Below are 24455 nucleotides of genomic sequence, written 5' to 3'. Positions count from 1 at the left end.
TAGGAAAATGAAACCTAGTATTCAATAGGAGAAACTTATGGGCCATGAAATCCAGGCTGACCCAAAGAGTGAAATGTAGCCATAACTCTAGTAGTAGTAGAAAAGACAGACTAACACATTCAAATGTTGATCAGGGTCTTGAATAGCTTTTTGGAGAAAGGAAAGTATTGACAGTATACCCCAACTCTATTCTTCCATTGACTAATGAAAGTCAAATGAATGCAGTAGGGGAAAAATGCAGGTTTCTTTTTGACAAAGAGATAGAGTGAGGAGTTAAAACAGCTGTACAAAAATATGTTTGCTTATAATTACCTGGTATTTCAAAGGACAAGTTACAAAGACATCAGAAAGAAAGACAGACTAAAGGAGAATTAGGGGTAGGACTGGGTTAGATAGTAAAGTTTATTCAGATTTAATGATGATGGTTTTGACCAATAAGATAATTGGAATAGCTGTACACAAATAACTTTAATACAAGGTAGAACATAATTAGTATCATAAGAAATAAAATACTATGGTAATCCAGAAGTACGGGACAAAATTTCTTGCTGGAGGAATTACAGAAGTTTTCTACACTAAAATAAAATTTTCTGCACTCCCCCTCTCCCCTCTCTCCCATTCCCTCTTCCACTTCTCCTTCTTCTCCTTCTTCTCTTTCTCCTTCTCCTTCTCCTTCTTCTTCTTCTTCTTTTTCTTCTTCTTCTTCTTTTGATGAGATAGAATTTGAAGTGAACTTTATCGATAAACTAAGATTTAGATAAGGACCAACAACATGTGTGAAGGTTCAACATCAGTTAAGGATGAATTATGTTTTGAAAATACAAAGCATTTCTGTTATATAAAATATTGGATGCATGAAGGGGAAGAGTGAGAGTAAATTTGAAAAGATAACTTAGGACTAGAACATTGAAGTCTGTGAGTGGAAAACTACAAAATATTGACAATAAATAAAGAGAAAGGATCCAAAGCATGCTTTTCAGGAGTTGCAATCAACTCTAATGCAATAATCTCTCATCTTTTTAGTTCAGTCTTGCTCGTTTACAGAAGATCTTATATTCTGTCTTGGTGTCATCTGTATTCACATCAATGATCCTTTCAGCGTCCTGATCTCTCAGTGTCTTAATCTCCTTGCTTCCCATGAACTTGTACTCCTTCCCACCTTAGCCACCCATTACGAAGGTAATAGCCAGAATTTTTCCATTACCAATCATTCTGCATTCATCAAAATTTCAATTTTAAGTAAACAGCTCTTTGCTCATAGCCTCCTTTCTGTCCAAATAATTCTGTTTATCACTTTCCATGCAAACAATTTTTCAACCCCTCAGGCTCCCCAGTCCTTTGATTAATCCACTATTTCACTGTCTGCCACAGCTTCGTGGCCTCAGGTGCCTTCCCTCTCTAGCTTAGATTACAGAGTCATCCATTATAAACATTTTCCCTGTACGCTCTTAAATCTGTTTCTCCCCAATCTATCTATCATATTTTACTCACTTGCTAGTAAGTAAGTAACACACGCTTCACAAAGTCAAAGAAAACTTGAGAAAAAAAAAAACAACCATGAGTTTTAAATAATGGACTTATTATAAAGCTATATATATATATATATATATTTGTTATGTAGATATATTTACAGAGAAGTTTCTGCAATTTTATTTGTGAATACAAATTTATAAAAATAACCAAAATATTTTTTTTAAGGAAGGACAACTTTTCAACATACTTCTGATTCAAAGTGAATATTCAACCTTTAGTTATCAAAATTTTAAGTTTGCTCTTTCTATCCTATTATTTTAATGCTAGGGAGCTCATATGTTTTTTCATATATATATGGTTGTTTCTTTAGACTTTACTTTCATGTTATTTTTCCAAGTTATTGATGCACAGGGAATGAGCCCTCAGATGGTGATGGTGAGAGATGGGTATATTTCCTTAAGTCACTGTGGCATAAGCTGCAGAAGAAAATATGCCTTAAAATTCAGTAATCAGAGGAAAGCGATTACAATAGGAGGCAACACCTTGATTGATATATTCTTGATGGTTGGGTAGGGGAAAAAAATCTATTCCAGATTTTTTTCACTGATTCTGTTCTCTGATTTTCAGAATATACATAATTGTGATGAAAAACATCTTCTAATAATAAACCTCTCTGATTCTTCTTAATGTCCCCAGGTAAATAATGCCATAATTGTGCATGTATTTGAAGACAGCGTAAGTTATTTATTTCCTTTTGCCAAGAGATCCTTCAATCTCTTTATTTACCTAACAATGACTCACCTCGAGAAAGTATGATTCAGGGTAATATAAAATTTTTGAAGTGAGAGAGCAATATGTTGTCTATCTATCTAGGCTTGTGAAATTGTTACTTAGGGGCTCATCAGGGAATTGAAAAGGCTTCTGGACACGTGTTTAAATGATTAAAATTTCCACAGATTATAATTTTTAACTTATTTGAGTACAGTAAGTAAAAAGGGATCTGTTAATGTGTAACATATATTCCCTGACACACCACTACTAGATTTCTAAACCCACAATACCAGGTAGGATTCTCATTATACGTGAGAAAATGGACCCACAGAGGCTCTGTCATTGCCTCCGTGTTTCAATAGAGTCAGGAATGGAGTTGGGATTTTCATCATTTATCTACAATCACAGGTTGATATTTAATATTTCCTGAAAAGATGAGTACAGTATTGTGACACAATATCTGTAGGCATAATGAGAACTATTTAGTCATTTCCTTTCTCCCCCTCTCATCACATATATTTCTGATGAAATAAAGGGAAATCCCCAAGACATTTCATTAAGTCATTTCAATGCATTTAAATGTTCAAACCATATAATGTGAAAACTATATTTTAGTTCATAAGGCCTTCTTTTTGATACTTATCCTAGGTACACCTTCATTACACTTATTGTGTTCAATTTACCAACATGTAATCACTGATAACAATGAGTATGGAAAATAATAACTCCAGGTGCTATCTCTAAATAAAATCCAATGCCTATCAATTGTTGCAACTATTTTTCCAAACAAGTGCTTGTGCAAATTTATCAAGACTCTGCTGAGTCATTCTAATACACAAATGATGAAATACAACATTCCTTGATATTATTTATCATCTAGCTCCTACTTATGTTTGAAATTTCTCTCTCACTCTTACTCCTTCTCACATCTTACTCTTTTACTCCTTTGTACTCAATCCAATAAAATTAAATTTCTGATAAAATTCCAGACAGAATCTCACTTCCATGTCTTTGCTAATAGTCCCTTCCACTTGAAAGTCACTAAACCTCCACAGCCACATTTTCAACTCCAATCCCACTGTCACAATACACTTAAAGCAGTTCCCCATTTTTCTCAATAATCTCTCCTTCCTCTCAACTTCCATAATACTTTATCTTGTGCTTTTCTAATTTCATTTATCTCTTTTACTAGGAGATAGGTAGATATATAGATATAGATATAGAATATTTGTATCCTCTATTAGAATTTACATTCATAATTAAATGGTACAATGTTTTAAAATAGGACACATTGTATATATTGATTTGTCTTGGCCCCTATCCCTCCACCACTCCATCTTGCCTTTGCCTAATCTAGAGTATGATAGACTCAGAATCAAGATAAATTATGAGATAGAACCTGACAAAGGGTCACCACTGGTTGTGCTGAGCTCAATGAGGTATCAGCCAGAACTCTTTTTGGCTGTAACTGAGAAACCCAACTTGAAATAACTTAAACAAAATAGGGAATTCATTTTATTTAACTGAGAGAAGGGAAAGAAGCTAAATCCCAAGTAGAACTGACATGCTACTAGTACTCTTTTTTTCATCTCTCCTCTATCTGCCTTGGCTTAATCCTATCTAAATTGGCTTAATTCTCTTCAATGACAGATTACCTCCTTCCACTTGTGGAGGTTCCAGTGGCTCTCAGACATGCAGGCTCTTTTTTGCCATGAAGGAGAAAGTGAGACTTGGGCTCCTGGTCCTTGGCTTAAAAATGCCAACCTCAGCCGCCCGTCCATGAATCAAATATTGTGTCCAGGACAAACAGGTAGTCTAACTGGTCAGATGCCCATAACAAGTTAATAACAACAGCAGAACTTATAGGAAGATAGTGGCTCCCATTTAACTTTCATGGTTAGAGAAGATGGAAGAAGCACTTTCCCAAAAAAACATTGAAAAAATAGTTGCTATTCTTGGAAGACAAGAAACAGTTGTTGAGTACAATTGGCATAGGCAATGAAGACAAAAATGTAAATACTCATTATTTGAACATAAGAAGATTACCAGCCAAACCTTTTTAGATAATTAGCTAAGTCAAATTTTTAAGACCTACTGAGCATGAATTCTTGACCCTAGACATGACATTACTGTGAGTGTCAGATGGAAATGCCATTTGAAATATTTATTTAACAAGTGCTATCTCCTGGACACTGACCAGTCAGAACTGATGTCTAGACAATCAGGGAGAAAAACAGCTCTAGTATGCGTGCCAGTACAAGTTAAATATAATTTGTATTACTGTTAGGGCAAGCCATTAATGAATACAATATGATTGTAGACCCTCCGTATGCCATTTTTTTAGCCATTTTAGTCTGCTACACTCTAATCCCCGCATGACAAGTAACATGATAAAAATCAGAATCAAGGTAGGTCCAACTTTGAATTTCTTTAATGTACATAAAATCATCAAGAGAAATATCTCTGTGTATACACAAAGATTATGTATCACTAGGCTTGGAATTGAAACCGATAGCCTGAAATTTTAGTAAATTTTCCAGATTATTCTGAAGTCATTGGCTCTTTATTCTGCCAATGCACTTGGAGAAACACTGCTCTAAATTGCATTCTACTTAGGGAAAAGCACCCTAGCTCTTTGTAAGTAATTTGAATAAATAAGAAAAGCAACAACCATGAAGACATGGGAGAGTAATGTGCTCTCAGATGGAAGGCTTCTCTTTATTAGGAATTAGAGTAATTTGAGGTCATCTTCTACTGGCATGTAATTCCAAAGTAGGGCAGCCAATTAAGCCAGAAGAAACAGGTGTGGGGAAGGAGATGAAGACACAGTATAGTGTCTGTTGAGCATATTTAGCTTAATACTGGAGTGATCAAAAAATAAAAGAGCTACCTTGATTGAAGAGATAAGCCTAATATTTTGATCTTTACCTATGTGTCTTATAAGACTATTTCCCTTTCCTTTCACCATCAAATAATACCAGAGAAAAAGAAATTATGAGCTAAGCTGTATATGACTTGAGATATTAAAAATTACAGCTGAAATAAACCAAATATCCATGGCAGGCAGTTAATGATTGAAATAGTACATGTGATATGCCTGTACTCTTACACTCTGTGATTGAAATTCCTCAACAGAGTGATGTCAAGAAAATAACTGGAAACTTAAGGTGAGAAAACACCTATTTTGCCCTATTTCCACTAACAGCTTTCAATAGGACTTTGAACCAGTTACTTGACCTCTTTGACTCAGCCCTTTCATCTTTGAAAGAAAGAGGTAAATTATATAAACTAAAGTAAACATTATTTTTTTCTACATACCACATTTTATTAAATTTTCTTTTATCTTATCACAGATCCAAATGATAGGTTTTATTTATTTATTCATTTTTCCTAATAAACAGAAATTTATTTTTCATAGTTGTGGGAGATGGAGTCCAGGATCAAGGTATCAGCATGTCTGGGGAAGGCCCTCTTCTGCATTGCAGACATGGCACAAGGGGCAAACGGACTCTGTTGGGCCTCTTTTTTTTTTTTTTTTTACTTATCTATTTTATACATATTAAGTATAAATGTCGATGCCAATTTCCCAATTCATCCCACCACCACCACCCCCACCTCCACTTTCCCCGCTTGGTGTCCATACATTTGTTCTCTACATCTGTGTCTATATTTAGGCCTTGCAAATCTGTTCATCTGTACCATTTTTCTAGATTCCAATGTATGCATTAATATACAATATTTCTTTTTCTTTCTGACTTACTTCACTGTGTATGACAGTCTCTAGGTCCATCCATATCTCTACAAATGACCCAATTTCATTCCTTTTTATGGCTGAGTAATATGCCATTGTATATATGTACCACAACTTCTTTATTAATTCATCTGTTGATGGGCATCTAGGTTACTTCCATGACCTGGCTATTGTAAATAGTGCTGCAGTGACTATTGGGATGCATATGGTTTTCTCTGGGGATATGCCCAGTAGTGGGATTGCTGGGTCATATGGTAATTCTACTTTTAGTTTTTTTAAGGAACCTCCATACTGCTCTCCATAGTAGCTGTATCAATTTACATTCCCACCAACAGTGCAAGAGGGTTCCCTTTTCTCCACACCCTCTCCAGCATTTGTTATTTGTAGATTTTCTGATAATGCCCATTCTAACAGGTGTGAGGTGATACCTCATTGTAGTTTTGATTTGCATTACTATAATAATAAGTGATTTTGAGCAGCTTTTTCTGTGCCTCTTGGCCATCTATATATCTTCTTTGGAGAAATGTCTATTTAGGTCTTCTGCCAGTTTTTGGATTGGGTTGTTTGTTTCTTTAATATTGAGCTGCTTGAGCTGTTTATATATTTTGGAGATTAATCCTTTGTCCGTTGCTTCATTTGCAAATATTTTCTCCCATTCTGAGGGATGTCATTTCATATTGTTTATAGTTTCCTTTGCTGTGCAAAACCTTTGAAGTTTCATTAGGTCCCATTTGTTTATTTTTGTTTTTATTTCCATTACTCTAGGAGGTGGGTCAAAACAGATCTTCCTGTGCTTTATGTCAAAGAGTGTCCTTCCTATGTTTTCCTCAAAGAGTTTTAGAGTGTCTGGACCTCAGTTTAGGTCTTTAATCAATTTGAGTTTATTTTTATGCATGATGTTAGGGAGTATTCTAATTTCATTCTTTTACATGTAGCTGTCCAGTTTTCCCAGCACCACTTACTGAAGAGACTGTCTTTTCTCCATTGTATATTCTTGCCTTCTCTGTCATAGATTAGGTGACCATAGGTGCATGGGTTTATTTCTGAGCTTTCTACCCTGTTCCACTGATCAATATTTCTGTTTTTGTGCCAGTACCATATTGTCTTGATTGCTGTAGCTTTGTAGTATAGTCTGAAGTCAGGGAATCTGATTCCTCCAGCTCCATTTTTCCCCCTCAAGATTGCTTTGGCTATTCAGGGTCTTTCATGTCTCCATACAAATTTTAAGAGTTTTTGTTCTTGTTCTGTAAAAAATGCCATTGGTAATTTGATAGGGATTGCATTAAATCTGTAGATTGCTTTGGGTAGTACAGTTATTTTCACAATATTGATTCTTCCAATCCAAGAACATGCTATATCTCTCCATCTGTTTATGTCTTCTTTGATTTCTTTCATCAATGTGTTATAGTTTTCTGAGTACAGGTCTTTTACCTCCATAGGTAGGTTTAATCCTTGGTATTTTATTCTTTTTTCTGCAGTGGTGAGTGGGATTGTTTCATTAATTTCTCTTTCTGATCATTTGTTGTTAGTGTATAGGAATGCAAGTGATTTCTGTGCATTAATTTTGTATCCTGCTAATTTACCAAATTCATTGATTAGCTCTAGTATTTTTCTGGTGGCATATTTAGGATTCTCTATGTAGAGTACCATGTCATCTGCAAACAGTAACAGTTTTACTTCTTTTCCAATTTAGATTCCTTTTATTTCTTTTTCTTCTCTGATTGCCATGGCTATGACTTCCAAGACTATGTCAAATTATAGTGGCAAGAGTGAACATCCTTGTCTTCTTCCTGATCTTAGAGGAAATGCTTTCAATTTTTCATCATTGAGAATGATGCTGAATGTGGGTTTGTCATATATGGCCTTTATTATTTTGAGGTAGGTTTCTCTATGCCTATTTTCTGGAGAGTTTTTATCATAAATGGGTGTTGAATTTTATCAAAGCTTTTCCTGCTTCTATTGAGATGATCATATGGTTTTCATTCTTCAATTTGTTAATATGGTGTATGATGTTGATTGATTTGCATATATTGAAGTATCCTTGCTTTTCTGAGATAAATCCCTCTTGATCATGGTGTATGATCCTTTTAATATGTTGTTGGATTCTGTTTGCTAGTATTTTGTTCAGAATGTTTGCATCTATGTTCATCAGTGATAGTGGTTGGCAATTTTCTTTTTTTGTAGTATCTTTGTCTGGTTTTGGTATCAGGATAATGGTGGCCTTGTAGAATGAGTTTGGGAGTGTTCCTTACTCTGCAATTTTTTGGAAGAATTTGAGAAGGATAGGTTTTAGCTCTTCTCTAAATGTTTGATAGAATTCACCTGTAAAGCCATCTGGTCCTAGACTTTTGTTTGTTGGAACATTTTTAATCACAGTTTCAATTTCATTAATTGTGATCGGTCTGTTCACATTTTCTATTTCTTCCTCTTTCAGTCTTGGAAGGTTATACCTATCTAAGAATTTGTCCATTTCTTCCAGGTTGCCAATTTTATTGGCATAGAGTTGCTTGTATTAGTCTCTTATGATGCTTTGTAGTTCTGCAGTTTCCACTGCAACTTCTCCATTTTTGTTTCTAATTTTATTGATTTGAGTCCTATCTCTCTTTTTCTTGATGAGTCTGGCTAAAGGTTTATCAATTTTGTTTATCTTCTCAAAGAAGGAGATATTAGTTTTATTGATCTTTGCTACTGTTTTCTTTGTTTCTGTTTCATTTATTTCTGCTGTGATCTTTATGATTTCTTTCCTTCTGCTAAATCTGGGTTTGTTTTTTTTTTTTCTTCTTTCTCTAGTTCCTTTAGATGTAAGGTTAGATTGTTTATTTGAGATTTTTCTTGTTTCTTGAGGTAGGATTTTATTGCTATAAACTTCCCTCTTAGAACTGCTTTTGTTGTATTCCATATGTTTTGGATCTTCATGTTTTCATTGTTATTTGTCTCTAGGTATTTTTTTTTATTTCCTCTTTGATTTCTTCAGTTATCTTTTTGTTATTTAGTAATGTATAGTTTAGCCTCCATGTATTTGTGTTTTTTACTTTTTTTTCCTTGTAATTAATTTCTAACCCCATAGCATTGTTGTTGGAAAAGATGTTAGATATGATTTCAATTTTCTTAAATTTACTGAGGCTTGATTTGTGACCCAAGGTGTGATCTATCCTGGAGAATATTCCATGTGCACTTGAGAAGTCACTGTAATCTGCTGTTTTTGGATGGAATGTCCTACAAATAACAATTAAATCTATCTGGTTTATTGCGTCACTTAAAGCTTGTGTTACCTTATTAATATCCTGTCTGGATGATCTGCCCATTCATATAAGTGATGGGCTAAATTCCCCCACTATTATTGTGTTACTGTGTATTTCCTCTTTTATAGCTGTTAGCATTTGCCTTATGTATTGAGGTGCTCCTATGTTGGGTGCATATATGTTTATAATTGTTATATCTTCTTCTTGGCTTGATCCCTTGATCATTATGTAGTGTTCTTCTTTGTCTCTTGTAACATTCTTTATTTTAAAGTCTATTTTATCTGATATGAGTATTGCTACTCCGGCTTTCTTTTGATTTCCATTTACATGGAATATCTTTTTCCATCCCCTTACTTTCAGTCTGTATGTTTCCCTAGGTCTGAAGTGGGTCTCTTGTAGACAACATATACATGGGTCTTGTTTTTGTATCCATTCAGCAAGCCTGTGTCTTTTGGTTGGAGTATTTAATCCATTCATGTTTAAGGTAATTATTGATATGTATGTTCCTATGACCATTTTCTGAATTGTTTTGGGTTTGTTTTTGTAGGTCCTTTTCTTCCCTTGTGTTTCCCACTTAGAGAAATTCCTTTAGCATTTGTTTTAGAGCTGGCTTGGTGGTGCTGAATTCCCTAGCTTTTGCTTGTCTGTAAAGCTTTTGATTTCTCCATCAAATCTGAATGAGATCCTTGCTGGGTAGAGTAATCTTGGTTGTAGGTTATTCTCTTTCATCACTTTAAATATATTGTGCCACTCCCTTCTGGCTTGTAGAGTTTCTGCTGAGAAATCAGCTGTTAACCTTATGAGATTTCCCTTGTATATTATTTGTTGGTTTTCCCTTGATGCTTTTAATAATTTTTCTTTGCCTTTAATTTTTGTCAATTTGATTACTATGTGTCTCAGCATGTTTCTCTTTGGGTTTATCCTGTCTTGGACTCTCTGAGTTTCCTGGACTTGGGTGGCTATTTCCCCTCACATGTTAGGGAAGTTTTCATCTATAATCTCTTCAAATATTATCTCAGGTCCTTTCTCTTCTCTTCTCCTTCTGGGACCCCTATAATGTGAATGTTGGTGCATTTAATGTTGTCCCAGAGGTCTCTTAGGCTGTCTTCATTTCTTTTCCTTCTTTATTCTGTTCTACAGCATTGAATTCCACCATTCTGTCTTCCAGGTCACTTATCCATTTTTCTGCCTCAATTATTCTGCTAAAGATTCCTTCTAGTGTATTTTTCATTTCAGTTATTGTATTGTTCTTCTCTGTTTGTTTCTTCTTTAATTCTTCTAGGTGTTTGTTCTTTAATTCTTCTAGGTCTTTGTTAAACATTTATTGCATCTTCCCACTCTTTGCCTCCATTCTTTTTCTGAGGTCCTGGATCATATTGACTGTCATTATTCTGAACTATTTTTCTGGATGGTTGCCTCTCTCCACTTCATTTAGTTGTTTTTCTGTGGTTTTATCTTGTTCCTTCATCTGATACACAGTCCTCTTCCTTTTCATGTTGTCTATCTTTCTGTGAATGTGGTTTTTGTTCCACAGGCTGCAGGATTGTAGTTCTTCTGCTTGCTGTCTGCCCTCTCTAAGCTAAACTGAACTTTAGCTGTAACATAATTATCCCATGAAAGACAAAGCAAAACTTAATCCCTGAATGTAATCATGTGTTTAAAGAACAAGACATACCTAAGGAGCTTTCTAATCTGTCCTTATATCACCACTATGAGAGTAAAATTTAAAAGAACTAGTTATTACTTACAGTGTAGTTCAAATTAGGTAATATAATTTGAAGCCTTGTACTTAAACCTTTTAATTTTATTTTTAGTATCCAGTTCAGATATTAGCAAACCTCTTTGGCCCTGGAGTGAGGCTTAACAGTGTCTTTGGATATAAAGGAATCATTTAAGTAGCACCAGAAGCCACTACATGGGCAAAAATTACTTCCCAAAACCCTACCAGGAATGCCTTTCCTTTGAATCATCCTTAAGAATTAAAGCTATAAAAGAATGTCTTCTTTGCAATTCACAAATGTTATCTGGAAGGGAATTTGAGAGAAGACATGGGTCTGACTCCTATTGGCCCCTAATATCAGTAATATCTTGGTATTCTTTTGAGGCAGATCCAGGTTTTGAAGGGCTTAAAATTTTGTACAATTATTGGACTTTCTTTAATATAAAGAATACAAAAGTATTAATATAAAAGTGGATTCTAAAGGGAATTTTTAGTTAGGTTAGGAAAAAAATAATCAAAAAAAAAATTACTGGAGTTTGAAGATTCTGATTCTTTTCTTCTGAGATGTCTTTAAACAATTTACTAGAAATAATTATATAGAAATATTTTCTAAATTCAGCCTGACTTTCACTGCCTTTCTACAACATTCTACAGAACTCAACAACTGCCAGCACTCACAGGGACCTATGCAAGTAAGGCATTGAGTTTAATAAGCTTAAGCTTAATAAGCATCACAATAAATCATGTATTATTAAATCATCAGGTTAACAGGCAGACAGGAACACGAATACTACAGAATCAATGTTAAGAGTGGATGAGGCGATCAGAAGCTGACTTCAGGGACTGCTTCAGGTGGGCAGTCAAGGTAGCCACTGAACAGGATGCCTAGAAGTCCTTATATGAGGGCTTCCAAGTAAGACAGCATTAAAGATAAACTCGTCATCATTGGATACACTCAGCCAGGCAACACTAGCAGGACAAATACTGTCATTCAGGAGATATACAGGAAAAATATATATATATAAAAGAGAAAGGAAGTTGGCAAATATATGGGTGGGGCAGAAGGATATAGGAAAAAAGAAGTAGAAGAGGAAAACAATATTGAGAAAGAGATAGAGAAGTGCTTAAACATCTGTTTTGAGTATTACTGTAGTACTAACCTCTCAATTCACTTGCTGTGTATCAGGAACTTGGTGCTCAGCGAACATTAGGCTTGGAAGGAATCAAGGGAGTTAGCCTGACAGAGCAGGGTATTACATTAATGGTAGTTTTCTTCTATTTCCTCAGTTTTCAGATTAGAAAATGAGACACAGAGGTCACTGACCTGTCAGAGGTGCTGTAGGCTAGTCATGAGCAGAGCCAGTGTACACAAGCCCAATCTCTGATGAAAACATCAGTAATATTTTCTTTATGATTGCTTCGCAAAAAAACTAGGGAAAGAAAACAACAACAACAAAGCAAAGATAATATTCTTGTCCTCAGTGAACTTAAACATTTTCCATCTAAAGTTGTCTACATTCTTTATTCCTTCAAAGACCATCTCAAATCAAAATTTAAAATAAAAATAATAATAATAAATGAACACATAAGGGTTTTCTTTGCCAAAGGTAACCATTTCTCCCTTTGCATGCCCAGTGCATCTTGCCTTCATATCTTATGACATTTACTTCTTCCTCTGTCTGGGTTTCTTCCTCCTCTCTCCCTCCTGATACCATACACACACACACCAAGGAATTACACATAGAGCTATACACATACGCAGATCTCTATGTGCACATATACCCCTATACAGAGACATCCCCCAAAACACACATACAAGGTCCTCAGAGAAGCATCTGTGCTCAATCACAGTTGTGTCCTCTGTGGTACTTTACACATAGGGATCTGCTAAAAATTATTTTCTGGGGGAAATTAGCTCCAGGGCTGCCTGAGGACACAAGCACTGGAATTCACCAGGCATCACTAGTGTATGATTTTTTTAAGTTGAAGTATAGTTGATTTACAATGTTCTGCTAATTTCTGCCATACAGCCAAATGACTCAGTTATAGTGTATTGTTTTTTTTGATAGGTGAAAGCCCTCTGCAATCTCATGGCTTTAACTGCCACCTGTGAGTGATGATATTAAGCATATATCACCTGTTCAGAACTCATCTCCAGGTTCATCCTCTCACTGCATTCTAAATATCTTATAGGTATCAAAGACAATACTCCCAAAATAGAAATTATCAAGTTTCCCACCATAGCTGCACACTTTTCTTTCACTTACATCACCCACCCCTCTCCCAAGCTGGAAATCTTACTGTTGTTATTGATGAGGCCCACAACCTTATCTCCAGTACCCCTATTATGTGCAAAGTTCAAGTCTTTCTTGTTTTTTTTCTCATTCTAATGCCTCTTCTCTTTTTTTGATGTATAATTCAAGTCTAAGTTTTCATTATTTCTAACTTGCATTATTGAAATAATATAATTGATTTACTGGTCTCTGCTCCAATTCCAGTATATACATCTCAACAAAATGTCAGTTTCCTATTTGAAATTCCAAATGCTCCAAATTACTTACAGATTAAAATTTGAATGTCTTGCTCTGATAATCAAGGTCCTTTTTTTTTTTTTTGCTGTACGCAGGCCTCTCACTGTTGTGGCCTCTCCCGTTGCGGAGCACAGGCTCCGGATGCGCAGGCTCAGCGGCCATGGCTCAAGAGCCTAGCCGCTCCATGGCATGTGGGATCTTCCCAGACCGGGGCACGAACCCGTGTCCCCTGAATTGGCAAGCGGACTCTCAACCACTGCGCCACCAGGGAAGCCCAAGTTCCTCTATTTTTTGGAGTCCATTTATATTTCCAAATTTTCCTAGTATGATTTCCCTTCACATACCAAGAAGCCAGAAAAACTAATATTCCTATTTCTGGTGGTTTCCTATCTCTTTGTCTTTGTTCCTGCAGTTCCATTTACTTTCTCCTTTCTCTCACTTATACAAATTCTAACTATTCTTATAATTCCCTCAAATGCACATAATGCTTTAGGGATACCTCATTCAGGGCAGAGCACTCATCCCTTCCTATCTTACATTACAGTGATTTTGATATATAGCTCTTCTCCCATCCTTGAGTATATGCTGTTTCTTTAAGAATTCACTTGTTGAGTGCTTGAGGGCACAATCCATGGCTGATTTATCTTTATAACTCCCACAATGCCTAGCAAACTGCATGCATATTATAGATATTCAATAAATATATGTTGACTTAACAAATAAGCATTGATTTATCTGAAAATGACGAAGAAAGTTCTGAGACATTTACTTATTAAAAAAAAAAATCAACACCATTATTTACCATAGGATTTGTTCATAGTTATTTATTTCCTCTGAAATATAATCAGTAGCTAAACTACCAATGTTGATTAGTAGTTTCAATAATTACTTTAAATGGTATTGAATATACATGCAATCCAATCCTTAAGGGAAGATTAAGATTTCATCATAATGATTCAGTCTATGAGTACTTCTTATTTCAGTACATCGAAAGTTTAGCAGTCTTCAAACAGATATGGACAACACAGTGCTTTCCAATCTACAGGACTGGAGAGAAATTGTGACATTCATTTAATGTTTAAAGACTATTCTTTATTTCCCAGGTGTGATGGGAGAATATGAGCCGAAAATTGAGGTCCATTTCCCTTTCACAGTTACAGCTGCCAAGGGAACAACTGTTAAGATGGAATGCTTTGCACTTGGCAAGTAAGTACATATCCTTCTAAAATTAGACACAATTGTTTATTAAGATGTGACATATCTTATTTTTGGATCACTTATTTTGCTAGGTTTTATTTTCCTTGAATGAAACCTTGAAGCTCCTTGGTGGTTATTCATTTTTTAAAAGAAGGGCAAATGGGAATTGATGAAGTAACAAATTATCATCTTTCTGGTTATTTCTATGAACAATAATGTGTATAGTTTTGCTATTTTAACATAAAGGAAAAGTCTTTAAATAAAAGAAGAGCTTTACATCTCTTTGCTTACTTGTCTTAAAATTTCAGTATCATTCTTAAATTTCCTTCAGCAATGATGAAATAAAATGAAATGAAATAAAAAGGGGATAAGGTGCTATCCCTGACAAGATATAATAAGACAAGAGTATAAAAATCTTAAATAATTACACTGATGCAATTGATTACTTCAGTCTCTCCTGAAATAATGATAACATGATAGCACCAGCTGTCAATATGTATAACATGCAATCATTCCCCAAATCAGAAAGATGATTTACATCAAACGCTAATGCCTGCTGTGATTAATGATTCTACTTCTGAGGTTTTAAATCTCACAATATATAATCACTTGTCAATGATGTTTACAGTATAAATATTGGGCATAGGAACAGGAGTGAGATTTTGATTATATTTGATTAGAGTATTATGATTTATTTTAAATAGAGTGTTGTAGTTTTGGGGTTTTTTTAGGGTGATAAGACCTCAGAGTCCTTTCTAGACTCTGTAATTATAATTTGCATAAATGCATCTCTATCAGAGTTACTAATCATTCAACCTCAGTCGTGGTGAGCTAACTCCCACAGCATAACTATAAAGTACTTGGAGATAAAACATGCTCTATAAATGTGTTTGAAGTAGGTGTAGTCTATGGGTGAGAAAAATATTAATAAATATGAAAAATTCAGCTAGTAAGAGGAGGTTTAGGGCATGACAATAGTAATCACCATGTTTTCTAATATTAGGATTGATTGAAATAATATATGTGCAATTCTGTTTAAATCTGAGTAGGAGCAAGATCATAATAAACTAAAAACAAAATAAATTGTTGTCTGGTCTATTAAAAGTGTTGAGTGGTCCAACAAAAGATGCCTATAAGTAGAAACATATTTCAATAATTTAAAATTCATCCAGGAGTTATTTGGCAGATATCTGAGGAAGATTTCCAGACTCATATATATTAGATAAATGCACGAGATTAAATAATATCTTAAAAGAAATGTTTTTCACCATTTGCCCATGTTGTGGTACCAAGTATGCCTGAAAAGTCCCAAGTGAACTGATCAATTCTGAAAAATGCAAAAATAATTATTTGGCTTGATGTCAAAGGTTTTAGTATATCCTACAGTTAAATAATTCTTAAATGCCGGAATTTGCACTAAAGTCGCAAACAAAAGGAGGGCATACTATAAAACAAATTAGAGAACTAGATTCATGGAGAAAAAACAATATGCAAAATTTCCCCAGGCGGGCTTATTTAATAAGTTTGATGTGTTTGCTTTTGTAAGTCTTGAAATATGCTTACTAAATTGATCCTTAAAGTCCCTTTCATTCTAGGTAGGATCCAACTGTCAAATTAAGTTCTTTTAATACTTTATTTTTTTCAACTTCTCCACTCCTTCTTTGCTACTCCCTCTCCCTTCATGAAAATAAATAAATAAATAGGAAGATGAACAAAACACACAGCCTCTCAAGAAGGTCTCTGCTGCCCATTTGATATTCTTTATGTGAAGTGTCACAATTATGAAAAAAAAATCATGTTACGAAGAGATTTATCTGTACCTAAAGGCTAACTTACCACTCTGATGAAAGTAAATAAGATCAAAGAAATAACATCTTTATATGTGTTAATTTCTTTACAGCACTTTATCATGTGGAGTAGATCATCATTGCATCCCAACATGGTCACAATTTCAAATAAATACCTGAGCATCTGCTTCATTCCCACAGCTCACCTGAGCTGCTTTCCACTTTAACAAGTACATGGTTCTCTGGCAGACATTTGTCTGTCCATAATCTTCAGTATCTGTCACTAGATATTGATCCACACCTTGCCACTCAAGCTGATTTGTCCCCTCAGTCTGTCCACATGGAATGGTTTAACCGAATGTTCCTCATAGAATATCATAACCAAATTCTGGCACAGAGCACGTCAAGCTCTTTTCTATCTTATGGGCCTTGCACTTGCTGTTTCCTCCATCAGGACCATCTTTCCCATTCTTTCTATGCTGGCTCCCACTTATTCTCTGGCCTCAACTTAAATATCACCCTCTAAGAGTTCATCTGTAATACTTTGTTTAATTCACACCCATTACACTGTATCTCAATACTTGTATTTGTTTCTTCATAGCCCTTAAGACAGTTCTAAAATATTTACATATGTGTTTCTCTACATAAAATTAAAAAAATATATATTTTATATATTCACTGTATCAGTCAGGAATCCAGTTGGAAAGACTCCGATGGCTCAAAAGAGTTTAGTAAAGGCATAAATTGAAATTCATATCCTGACTTTTTCCCCATGCCTTCTGATCGCCTCTGGTGGTTCTCATGGCTAAAGGCAACCAGAAGCCAGCTTGCAAGCCCAGAGAATGCAGTTGGCAGTACAGAAAAGAAGACAGAGAGTCTGGGGGAAGAGGAGCGTGACAGGCAAGGGAGGCAAACAGAATAACCAGCAAGTCACCATTGTTAAGTTTTAAGCTCCATGAGGGCAGGAGTCATGACTGCATTCTTTACTTGTATGTTCCTATTGCCTACCACAGTGCTTGGCACAGAGCACTCAGGAAATATTTGTTGAAGGAATAAATGAACTCAGAGAATACTGTGTCTACTTAATCCAATCAACACTTTATTAACAGATAATAAATAATAGCCTTTATTTTCACATGTCAAAATATACTTCCATTGCTCACAAAATGTTTGTTTGTTTTTTTTACTCCTTTTGAAAAGTACATTTACCTCTGTATATAATCTGTCCCTAAAGGCATTCAGTTCTTGTAACTTAAAGGATGTAAATTAATGCAGTCATAGTTTCACAGATAATTTAAAAATATATGAATGGATATTTTTTTCTGTATTCTTAAAGGAAAATAACAGAAGGCAAGTGATTTTAGGTTATTAAATTTTACTATGTCTTAATATCACACAAGTTCAGCAACCTGCCAAATTTGAAGTTAAATAAAAAGTCAACAGGAAAGTTGTAAGCTGAAAGTTTTCTTCTAAATAAATCTCTCTAAATTAAATCTGAATTTAGAAAAACTCAAATGGTTTCTCTTTAAGCTACTGCAGAAGAATACAACAGGAGTGTGCTGGTTACACCCTGAGAAATCTCTCAGGAAATAGAATTACACAACACTGAGTACAGAAAGAATGCATAAAGTGACTGTCACATGCTATGTTTAGTATCGGTCAATTCTGCAAAGGTATAGGTTGGCCAAAAAATGTCTTCGGTTTTTAAGTAAAAATAAAAGACACATTTTTCATTTTTACCAAGAACTTTGTTGAACACAATATTCACCCTTTTGTTCCACTACCTTCTGCCATTTTTCAGGCAATTTCATAATACCACCTTCCCAAAACTTTTTACCTTTTTGAGCAAAGAACTCTTCCAGGTGCCTTTTACAGTCTTCCAGGGAATTGAAATTTCCCTGGAAGAGAATTTTTTAAGGACCGAAATAAATGGAAATCCGAAGCTGCAATGTCTGGTGAATACGGTGGATGAATCAGAACTTCCTAGCCAAGCTATAACAGTTTTTGCCTGGTCATCAAATAAACATATGGTCTCGCGTTATCCTGATGGAAGATTATGGGTTTTCTGTTGACTAATTCCGGACACTTTTCATCAAGGGCTGCTTTCAGTTGGTCTAATTGGGAGCAGTATTTGTTGGAATTAAATTAATTATTTGGTTTTCCAGACAGAGCTCATAACAGAGGATTTCCTTCCAATTCCACCATATACACAACATCACCTTCTTTGGAATGAAGACCAGCTTTTGGTGTGGTTGGTGGTGGTGCATTTCACTTGCACCACGATCTCTTCCATTCTGCATTATTGTACAGTATCCACTTTTCATCGCCCGTCACAATTTGTTTTAAAAACGAAGCGTTTTCATTACATTTAAGTAGAAAATCACATGTGGAGATACCATCAAGAAAGTTTTTTTGCTTGACTTATATGGAACACAAGCATCAAAGCAATTAAAGTAACCAGGATGGTGCAAATGATTTTCAATGTTTGATTGGTATAATGTTGATTGTTCTCAATTAATGTCTCAATTTGATCACTATCAACTTCAACTTGTCTACCCGACCGTGGAGCATCCTCCAGCGAGAAATCTCCAGCACAAAACTTTGCAAAGCACTTTTGACACGTTCGATCAGTCACATCACCTTCTGCATACACTGCACATTTTTTATTTTTGCTTTTCAGTTGCATTTTTACCTTTCTTTAAACAATGAAGCATAATATGCCTAAAATGTTGCTTTTTTCTTCGATCTTCAATATTAAAATTCACCAATTTTGATGTTTTTTTTTTTAAATGCATGCTGATATAATAGCTGTCAATACAATCTAACAAAATTGTTTCAAATGAAGTTAAAGACAACTAAGTGCTACTAGTGCCATCTTACAGAAAAAACTGAATGAACTCTTTGGCCAACCTAGTATAATTTCCCCAGAAAAATGGGAAATGCTTAACGAGGATCCATCAGGAAACAAAGGTGTGTAAAGGCAAGGGACATACAGCAAAGTGTAAAAAAGGGGAGGTGGATTAATTACTTTGGAAGAAAAGGCTGTTTTAGACATATAAAATATTATTATCAAGAGATCACCCACAAGCTGTTCTCCAGTTTCAACAAAGTGGGAAGAGGGTGAAATTCCAATGTTATGGGATTAAACTAGCAGAATTAGATTGGGTTTAATGTAGAAGTTCTCGAAAAAAGTTGTTAGAGGGAAAATGGGTTATCCACAGAGGCAGTAGAAGCTTTTCTCCCCACACTGCTGTAATAATATAGTAAGATCCATTTGTCTTCTAATAATTTAGATGTAATGTTTTCTGAAAGGAGAGAAATGATCTGGGTCAGGTTGGAAATGAACATTTTAAACATTCTCTTTTGCTGGCCACTCATCCACCCACTGGGGCTGAATATTAAGAGTAGAAGGCTAGAGTCAGGCAGACTTAATTAGCTGCCTTTTTGCAACTACATTATTATGCAACGTTTTAAAGTGGTTGGTGGTATGTGCAGGAAACAGAAAGGAAGAGTGTTGCCTTTTTTTATTTAACATTCAGCTCAGTGACTTTAGTTTGGGAAGAAAGTGTGTCTTTGATATTTCCCAGGTTGGCTTTTAAACACTGGACACAAAATTCTTGAAAGGAAATGAGAGGTAAGAGGTCGAAGGACAATGCAAGTAAGGAATCTCTTAGGACCCTAATAAATATTTCATTTCAGTGGCTCTCTCTGAATGTGGTATGCCTAGAGATTATCATACTAACTGAAGTAAGTCAGACAGAGAAAGACAAATACCCTATGATATTACTTATATGTGGAATCTAAAAAAGTGATACAAATGAACTTATTTACAAAACAGAAACAGATCCACAGACTTAGAAAATAAACTTAGAGTTACTAAAGGGGAAAGTTGGGGGGAGGGATAAATTAGGAGTTTGGGATTAACATATACACACTACTATATATAAAATAGATAATCAACAAGGACCTACTGTATAGCACAGGGAACTCTACTCAATATTCTGTAATAACCTATATGAGAAAAGAATCTGATAAAGAATAGATATATGTATATATATAACTGAATCACTTTGCTGTACACCTGAAACTAACACAACATTGTAAATCAACTAAACTCCAATATAAAATAAAACATTTTTTTAAAAAAGAAATGCAGTAAATAAGAAAAACCAGAAAGTTGGTGATGTTTTCAACTGGTGGTACTCGGTGTTTAAGAATAGTCTATATAAATTGTTAGCAAGGTCACACAGAGCAAAACAAGAACTTTAAAATATGGAGAGTTAAAAAGTGCAAGAAGTAGCTACCATCTCTTAGGCAGAAGGAAAAAAAGGAAGACTTGGAATCATTAAAATTTAGAAGTTTGGAGGCACTCCTCTGGGACTCAGACCTCTGAGGAGTGAGCACCAGCCAGCTGGCTGGTGCTAAGTTTTCCAAGGTGGCGGTGTGATGCAGCTCAAACTACAAGTGTTGGAAAAACTCAAATTGGTTCCTTTGCTGCTTTGGGAAGAATGCCCCACTGAGATGCCATTCACAGGACTCTCAAGCAGACAGTGAGCAACAATGAGTACGTCCCTTCTCCCTCCTCTATCCTTGCAGCCTCTCTCCAGTGCCCCCCTCTTGGCAGGGCAGAAATGTGGTTTCCAGAATCCTAGCCCTTGTATCACAAAGCAGAGTAAGAAGAGTGAAGCTGAGAGATGGTAATTTAATAACCAGCACAAGTTCCACTTTACATTTTCAAACTCATCTTTTTTTTTTTTTTTTTGCGGTACGCGGGCCTCTCACTGTTGTGGCCTCTCCCTCTCCCGTTGCGGAGCACAGGCTCAGGATGCGCAGGCTCAGTGACCATGGCTCACAGGCCTAGCTACTCCATGGCATGTTGGATCTTCCCAGACCAGGGCACGAACCCGTGTCCCCTGCATTGGCAGGCGGACTCTCAACCACTGCGTCACCAGGGAAGCCCCTCAAACTCATCTTTTAATCAACCACAGACACCCCTTCCTGTATCTTATGCCCACATGCTTTCCTGCGTCTTATGCCCACATGCTTTCCTGCCTATGTGGGCCTGCAACTCGGATACTTCAGTCTAAAATACCCTGCCCTCACAATCCTTGTTCAGTCTTCAGGGTTTAGGTTTAGGTCAAATGCCACTTCTCTATTAATTCCCACCTGTTTTACTCGAGATTCAATATCTTTTCTTTGGAACCATATGAGCACACATATTTCACTAGTTAGCCTGCCCCACTGGACCAGCTGTGTGTATCTGTCTACTGTGCTAAATTTTTGGATCCCTAGAGTATTCTTATATGCAGCAAGTATTGAATATGTTTACTGAATTGAATTCAGATATGAGAAATATGGTCAATTATTTGTAACAGGATGTATATTATTGCCTTGGTTTGGTCAGACAGAAGTCTCCAGATGCCTTTCACATGTCTTGGCCCTGAAAATTCAGACCACTTTATATTAGCTACAGTTTTCTGGCAGGTTTCATTTCACCATATGACCTTTTGCAGACCCCAGAAAGATCACTAGATACGTCACATGGCCACCAACAACAAAGAAGTAAAATTTTGTCACTGATGCTTAAATGACCCCTTACACAAGGGCAAACTTCGGGTTGTTCTGTAATAAAAAAGCCATATGCTATAAAACAACATCAGTTTATCTACTATGACAATCTTACAGGCAGATTTTTTTCCTTTACTTTACCTGTTCCTTATCTTGCTTTTGCAGCCATTAACACAAAATCAGATCAGCTGTGCTCAAAAGGCCTTGAACAAGTTACTGTAATAATTATGTGAATGACCTTTCCAGACTCATCTGAAACCTGGTGGTGAGGTGGGAGGGAAGAACACATTCAATTTCCTGCCCTTTTTAGTTCCTGCTTATCTCTCTTTCAGATAACATTAACAAATCATCTTTTGTTACACTCCATCAAACGCCTATTAGGGAACCAGGACATTAAGTAATTTTTTTCTCTTTTTATATGTTTATTGCAAATAAAAAGCACCAGTTATCAATTCATAAAGTCATTTTTGATGTAGTTTATGTTTCATTTTCCTTGGTCCTTAGCCAAGCTGTTTCATATGGCTGCTCTTATGGCCCATTGTAACTGTGAGAATGACAAATATTCCCCTGAGACTTCCCACAGTCTGCAATTGGCAAAGGTTCCTCAAAGAACCGGCTCTTTAGTTACAGACTGATGATTTATTAATACTGTTTATTTGGAACTGCCAGTCACTAAGGGCTGTAGGAATTAAAAATAAATTGGAGTTGTGGGGTATTTTTCTATCAAACCAAAATCAGATTACTTAATCGTTAGATTGACGGAAGATCTGGGGAGAGGAGTTAGTCACTGGGGCTAGGAATCAATAAATGTTTAGATATCATAGGAAAGTGGTACGTTATGGATTCAAGAAAATTACCCTTGTGAGCTACTGGTTGCTTCAGTATTGTTGAAACCAAGGATGCATCCTCATTTCAGATGGTACCCAAAGGAAATGGGTGCTGAAAGAACCTTAAAGATCACATAGACTGTTATCAATTTGTAGGTGGGAAAATGAGACTCTGCAGGGAAAGGTTAGACCAAGACATGTAGGCATGCTGGCCAGACTAATTATCTGCTGCTTCATCATTTGATGCTCTTTATATTTTCAACATTCTTCCATAGTGCCAAGTATGGAAGGGAGTGTTTTATTTACTTATTTACTTTTGCACTCAGAAGTGTTACCTATTTCTAGGGACACCAGACCAATTTATTATTCACATTTGGAGTCACAGGTAACAGGCATCATATTTCTAACTTTTCCAGAGCTGTCTTAGGACCACTTAATCTGTCTTACCAAAAAACCGCATACCTGTACCAGGCCTCACAGCTAACATGCTATAGAGGAAGAACTAGGTATTCTGATTTTAAAACTAATGCTCCTCTCAACTTACCATACCACTTTTCAGTTGCTGAGAGTAATTTCCATTTTTATCATAGCAACTCTTTTTCTAGATGCATTCAGGTATCTCAGTGATTAGGAATATTAGTATAGAGTATAAGTCATGAAGAGCATAAAGCAAGAGATCATTCCAAAATGACTGAGCTTTTTACTTGGATTATTTTAGACTCATCGAACAGCTTTATTTTGGATGAATTTCCCTGGAGTTTCATAGGATAACCTCTTCCACTGGAAGTTGATTGAGGGATTAGAAATTGGTTGGCCATTAACATTCATAAAGAGGATATAAGGAATCAGTATCTCCCTCAGGAAGATAAAATAGAGAAAAAGAATTGTAGAGGCTTCCCTGGTGGTGCAGTGGTTAAGAATCTGCCTGCCAATGCAGGGGACACCAGTTCGATCCCTGATCTGGGAAGATCCCACATGCCGGGGAGCAGCTATGTGCGTGTGCCACAACTACTGGGCCTGCACTCTAGAGTCCATGAGCCACAACTACTGAGTCTGCATGCTGCAACTACTGAAGCCCATGCGCCTAGAGCCCATGCTCCACAAGAGAAGCCACCGCAATGAGAAGCCCATGTGCTGCAACTAGAGAAAGACTGTGTGCAGCAACGAAGACCCAACGCAGCCAAAAATAAATAAATTTAAAAAAAATAAAATAAATAAAAAAAGAATTGTACTTGAGAGATTTTTAGGTTTGAGGGAGGTCAATGATGATGTCCAGGGTTTGAGGTAGGTTACTTGGCTATTAAAGTTAGGGAGAGGAAAGTGTAAAGGAAGGTGTATTGTATTAGTAAGTCATACTTGATCATGACACATTCAAATTTTCAGAGTTGCTGAAATGAAAAATATAAAATTTTAAAAGTATAAAATACTAATCACATGCATTTTACCAATGTTTAGTACCTAAATTACCAATTTAGTATCAAATCATTCTAAAAATTATATATGAAAACATCCTAACATTCTAAATTCCTTTATCTAGTGGACAAGTTTTGATACTCCCCTAGCTCAAACAATATCGATATGACAAAAA

At 35.8% G+C, this 24455-nt stretch overlaps 1 protein-coding gene across 3 annotated transcripts in view; it reads left to right on the top strand.

The window, feature by feature from the left end:
• The window catches only part of CNTN5 (contactin 5), a gene marked incomplete at both ends in the record, with an annotated part of 779158 nt that overhangs the window by 418402 nt on the left and 336301 nt on the right, over window positions 1-24455 (top strand). For all 3 annotated transcript variants that reach the window (XM_082660864.1, XM_082660863.1, XM_082660862.1), the window contains one exon: window positions 14592-14694. In XM_082660864.1, coding sequence (XP_082516990.1) covers window positions 14592-14694 — 103 coding nt within the window. The remainder of the gene's footprint in view (window positions 1-14591; window positions 14695-24455) is intronic.

Source organism: Grampus griseus (genome assembly GCF_964374135.1).
Source record: "Grampus griseus genome assembly, chromosome: 8".
NCBI classification, from domain to species: Eukaryota; Metazoa; Chordata; class Mammalia; order Artiodactyla; family Delphinidae; genus Grampus; species Grampus griseus.
Note: the sequence above shows the minus strand (reverse complement) of the source record. Positions and strands in the feature narration are given on the sequence as shown.